This window comes from Rhincodon typus, chromosome 5, assembly GCF_021869965.1.
Source record: "Rhincodon typus isolate 14 chromosome 5, sRhiTyp1.1, whole genome shotgun sequence".
In the NCBI taxonomy this organism is placed as follows: domain Eukaryota; kingdom Metazoa; phylum Chordata; class Chondrichthyes; order Orectolobiformes; family Rhincodontidae; genus Rhincodon; species Rhincodon typus.
Window position 1 is genome coordinate 16,289,533 of NC_063336.1, and position 5,753 is coordinate 16,295,285.

Consider the following 5,753-nt stretch of genomic DNA (forward strand, 5'->3'; position numbering starts at 1 on the left):
TCCTCCTCCCCACATCAACACCATCCTCCTTAGTTCCCCTTCCCTGCATCCCCCAATGCACCAACTCCCCACACTCCCCACGTCTCCCGCTCCGCTCCCATATCTCCTCCACAACCTGAAATCTCCCACTTCTCGTTATCTTCTTTGGCTCCCCTTCTTCTGCATCAATTGAGTTATTTCGTTCTGAAGAAGTGTCAATGGACTTGAAATGTTAACTCTGTTTCTCTGCCCACATATCCTGCCAGACTTGCTGAGTTTCTCCTGGACTTAGTGTTTGTTTCAGATCTCCAGCGACTTCAGTTCTTTGATTTATTTTATTTGAGTTACATTGCTGTCTGCAGAGATGATGTTTTGAATTTTAGCTTTTCTTAAATCTTTGCTTTTTTTCAAGCAGAAATAATGCTGATATCTGGAACCCATGTCGAACGTCTATGAAGAGAGGGTAACGATGATTGCAGCAGGGGAAATGCAGGAGTTTGTTCCGTTCGGCCGTGACCACTGCAGGCGCCACCCTAATGCCACAAATCTTCAGCTTCGGCAGCTGCAGCCTGCTTCAGAACTGTGGTCCTCTGATGGTGACGCAGGATTGGTGGGATCACTGAGAGAAGTTACAATCCATGAGAAACAGAAGGTGCAGGTTTGAAAATCTCATCTGAAATAATCAGTAACTTCTAAAATGAAGAACTGACATGTTCTGCAGTAGGTTGCCAAAGACTTTATTATAAAGATTTTGAATCTGTACAAGGTATTGGTACAATTTCCAAGTTACAGTTGGACTTGTACATGTGAACTTTGGGGATTATCAAAAGGATATTGGGTGGGAAAATGACTAGAAATAAATTATATCGCCTCTTTCACAACTTCAGTGCCCCACATCATTGTACACCCAATGCCATCTTGCTATGTAGGAATTATTGCATCCAATGTACAAACAAGATTTCACAAACATGGTCAGATAATCGTAGAAGGTCATAGAATCCCTACAGTGTGGAAACAGGCCCTTCAGCCCAACAAGTCTACACCGACCCTCTGAGCACCCACCCAAATGCATCCCCCTATAACCCACCTAATCTGCGCATCCCTGAACACTACAGGCAATTTAGCATGGCCAATCCACCTAACCTGCACATCTTTGGACTGTGGGAGGAAACCGGAGCGCCCAGAGGAAACCCACGCAGACACGGGGAGAATGTGCAAACTCCACACAGACAGTCGCCTGAGGCTGGAATTGAACCCGGGTCCCTGGTGCTGTGAGGCTGGTTTAGCAACATTGGCTGAGGGATAAATGTTGGCCAGGAAATCTGGGAGAACTGTCCTGCTCCCCTCAGAAGAGTCACAAGGTCTTTTGTGTGCACCTGAGAGAGTGCCTCGGTTTAACATCTCATCGGACTACTCAGACCTTGGATGGTCCAGCATTTCCTCAGTACTGTGCTGAAGTGCCATCAACAATTTGTGTACAACTTGCTGGAGTGGGTTTGAATTCTCAATCTTCTGACTCAAAATGTGCCAGTACTAATCCACGGCTGAAGTGCATCTGAGGCTTCAGTGCCCCAAGAATAATAGATAATAACACAAAAATAGGTGGAAAGGCAAGTTTCAGGAGAGACTCAGACATTTTACAAAGAGATATTTATAGATTAAGTGGGCAAGAAATTGTAATGGAGTATATTGTAGGAAAATGTGAAGTTGGAAGGAAGAACAAAAGAACAGTATTATATCGTTGGAGAAAACTGCAAAAAGCTGGAAAGCAAAGGGACTTGAGGATACTTGTGCACACAACACACAAAACTAGCACCAGGTGCAGCAGGTAATCGGGAAGGGAAATGGAATGTTGGCCCTTACTTCAAAAGGGCTGGGATGTGAGAGTAGGGAAGTCTTTTTTGCAGCTGAACAAGGTGCTAATGAGACCCCATCTGGAGTACTGAGAGCAGTTTTGGTTCCCTTATTTAAGAGAAGATACCATTTCATTGGAGGAATTTCAGAGAAGGTTCACAAGGATGATCCCCAGCACAGAGGAATTGTCTTATGAGCAAAGATCAAACAGGTTGGGAATCTACTCGCTGGAGTTTGGAAAAATGAGAGAAGATCACGTTGAAATCAATATGAATTTTTAAGAGCTTGGGAGGGTAAATGCTGAGAGGGTGTTTCCTCTCATTGGAGAGTCTCAGACCAGAGGGCATAGTCTGGGAATAAAGGGGTGCCGATTTAAGACTGAGCTGAGGAGGAATTTCTTCTCTGAGGGTTGAGAGTCTTCGGAACGCCTTGCTACAGAGAGCTGTGAGGGCAGAGTCTTTGTGCATATTTAAGGCAGAGATAGGTTGTTAATCAGTCGGGCAATCCAGGGTTACAGGAAAATGGAAGTGAGGGACGTTGAATCAGCCACAATCCTGTTGAATGGCACAGCAGGTTTGAGGGGCTGAATGGCCTACTTCTGAGGGGAGAGTATAAAAGAAGTTCAGAATTTTGAAAGCATATCCAAGAGTTGACCACATTTTGCCCTGATACATTCAACTGGATGTGACTGTTATTGCCTATTCTTGAATAACTTGTAATGACTCCTTCCCAGGTTAGCACTGTTACCTTACAGCCTTACCGGCACCTGAGTTCAAATCCAACCTCGGACGACTGTCTATCTGGAGTTTGCACGTTCTCCCTGTGCCTGTATGGGTTCCTCTGGGTGCTCCGGTTTCCTCCCACAGTCCAAAGATGTGCAGGTTAGGTGGATTGGCCATGCTAAACTGCCCTGTACTGTCCAGGGGTGTGTAGCCTAAGTCGATTAGCCATGGGAAATGCAGGGTTATAGTGGAGGGTAGGTTGTGGGAGGATGCTCTTTGGAGGGTTGGTGTGAGCTCGATGGGCTGAATGGCCTTTATCTGCGCTGTATGGATTCCATGATTCTTCTTGCTCCTGCACCATTAACCTGGCAATAGGCCAAATGTCTCACCTTGGCCCCCTTCATATTTTACATCTACATGCAACTCCATGGTTGTGTGTGTGGCTTTGCCTCACCACCAGCTCCCTGGACCCTGTCACTACTATTTGACACCCAGTACACTATCAGCAGAAATTTCCTCCAATTCAATGGTGGCAAGACTGAGGCTGTTATTTTCTGTTCTTAGCACAAACTTCACTTCCTGGTAACCAACTCTATCCCTCTTCCTGGAAACTGTCTGAGACTGACCTGAACTCTTTCCAAACTTGGTGTCTTTTTTTATTCTTTTAAGGGGTGTCTGGCCAGGTCAGTCTTTATTGCGCATCCCTAATTGTTCTTGAGAAGGTGGTAGCGAGCTGCTTCCTTGAACTCCTGTTACTGTAGGTACACCCTGCTGTTTATGAGGCAGTTCCAGGATTTATCTTCGTCATATTGAAGGAATGGTAATATTCCAAGTTTGGATGGTGTGTTGGTTGGAGGGGAGTTTTTGGATGATGATCCTATCATCATTCTGCTACCTTTGTCCTTTGAGTTGGTAAAGGTTGTTGGTTTAGCAGATGCTGTGGAAGGAATTACTGTAATATGTCATACAGTGCTGCCACCGTGTGGCAGTGCTAGTTAGAGCGAATATTTGTCCCCGAGCTGAGCTTGACCACATATCTGTAACCATTAGCAAGATTATATACCTCCTCCTCTGTAACATCACCCAGATACTGCCCTGGTGCAGCTCAAGCCCTCCCTGAAGGTTTCAAATAGTTCCTTTGCTCCCACTAGATGTGACTATTTCCCCTCCCCTCCCCCCCACCCCGCTATCGTGCTTACTGATCTGAATTGACCCCACTACCAGGCAAAAACCTTGATTTGAACACTTTTTCATCCTCCTTTTGAAATTGTTCACTCCTCCCCTTTCTCTCATCTCCCGCTCTAAACTGAGATTATTGGGGGAGGTGGGGTTGTGCAGCAGGAAAGGGAGGTTTTGACTATAATCAGATCAGACATGATCTTAATGAATGGTGAAGCAGGCTTGTTGGGCTACACCGCAAAGGAAAATATGAAATAGTAGCACACGTTTTGGCCCATTAAACCAACACTGCTGTTTCACCATATTTAGGCTTGGACTAGAACGTGGCAAGTAACAAGTATGCCACGCAACTGCAAGGCAGCTTTCCTCTCCAACAAGAGGGCATATCCCAATGACTCCTGAATCTTCCACTGCCAACATCCTGGGAGTTATCATTGACCAAAGACTGATCTGGACCAGCCACATAAATATTATGGAGACATGTCAACGTAGAAGGACAGAAAGTAGGAGCAAGAGTTGGCCTTTCTCCTCTTTGAGCCTGCTCTGCTGTTCAATATGATATGGCTGTTTATCCAACTTTGTACCCTGTTACCACTTTTGCCTCATTCTTTGATCCCTTTAGCCCTGAGGACTATTATCTAACTCCGAATTGAAAACGTGCAACGTTTTGGCCTCAAATGCTTTCTGTGGCAGAGAATTCCACCACTCTCTGGGTGGAATAAATTCTCCTCATCTCAGTCTTGAATGGTTCCCCCCATGTCCTTAGACTGTGACCCCTGGTTCTGGACTCTCCAGTCTTCAGGGGAATATCCTTCCTGCATTAACCCTGTTCAGTCCTGTTAGAATTTTATAGATTTCCATGAGATACACCCCTCACTGTTCTTAACTCCAATGAATGTAGTCCTAACTGAACCAATCTCTCTTTATAAGTCAGTCCTGCCACCTCAAGAATCAGTCTTGCACTCCCTCCATAGCCAGAACATCCATCCTGGGGAGAAAGTGGGAGTATGGTGCTGAGCTAGAGGATCAGCCACAATCCAATTGAATGTAGAGCAGGTTCGAAGGTTTAAATGGCCTACTCTTGCACCCCATTTCCATGTTTGCATGATTCTCTCAACTCGCATCTTGATTATTTTATGTAATTAGCAAACTTGGACATGTTGCCTTTGACCTGCTGCAATATTTAATAATGATATACCTTTGCACCTCTGCAATTCCATCCTATTGCATATATGGCACTTTAGTAGTTCCACCATAAATAACCTTTAGCTACCTAGACTCTGGCATTCCCTTTCTAAACCTTTTCTGCCTTTCAGTACCTTTCTCCCCTTATTTAAGTGATCCCTGAAGCTTTGACCAAACTTTTAATCTTCAGACTTAATATCTCTTTATGTGGCTTGGAGTTGAGTTTTGTTTGAAAACGTTTCTTCAAAAGACCTTGGCAGGTTTTGCTACATAATAGGCATGAGATAATGCAAGTTGTCGCGCATGGGCCCAAGCTATGCCTGCCTCTTTGTAGGTTACGTGGAACAATCCCTCTTCCGTACCTACACTGGCCGTAAACCCCACCTCTTCCTCCGTCACATTGATGACTGTATTGGCGCCACCTCGTGCTCCCACAAGGAGCTCGAACAGTTTATCCACTTCACCAACACCTTCCAACCCATCCTTAAGTTCACCTGGACCATCTCTAACACCTCTCTCTCCTTCCTGGACCTCTCTGTCTCCATCTCCGGCAACCACCTAGAAACCGATATCCATTTCGAGCCCACCGACTCCCACAGCTACCTAGAATACACCTCCTCCCACCCACCTGCCTACAAAAATACCATTCCCTATTCCCAATTCCTTCGCCTCCGCCTCCGCCGCATCTGCTCCGAGGATGAGGCATTCCACTCCCGAACATCTCAGATGTCCTCGTTTATCAAGGACCGCAACTTCCCCCACTCAGTGGCCGAGAGCACCCTCGACCGTGTCTCCCGCATTTCCCGCAACTCATCCCCCTCACCCCCCCCCCGC

The 5,753-nt window shown here is 45.9% G+C and overlaps 1 protein-coding gene across 1 annotated transcript in view; it reads left to right on the forward strand.

The window, feature by feature from the left end:
- Positions 1-5,753, forward strand: part of anapc1 (anaphase promoting complex subunit 1) — a 199,978-nt gene that overhangs the window by 10,305 nt on the left and 183,920 nt on the right. Inside the window, 1 exon segment of the mRNA XM_048596681.1 lies at positions 395-631. Coding sequence (XP_048452638.1) covers positions 419-631 — 213 coding nt within the window. The 5' untranslated portion in view covers positions 395-418.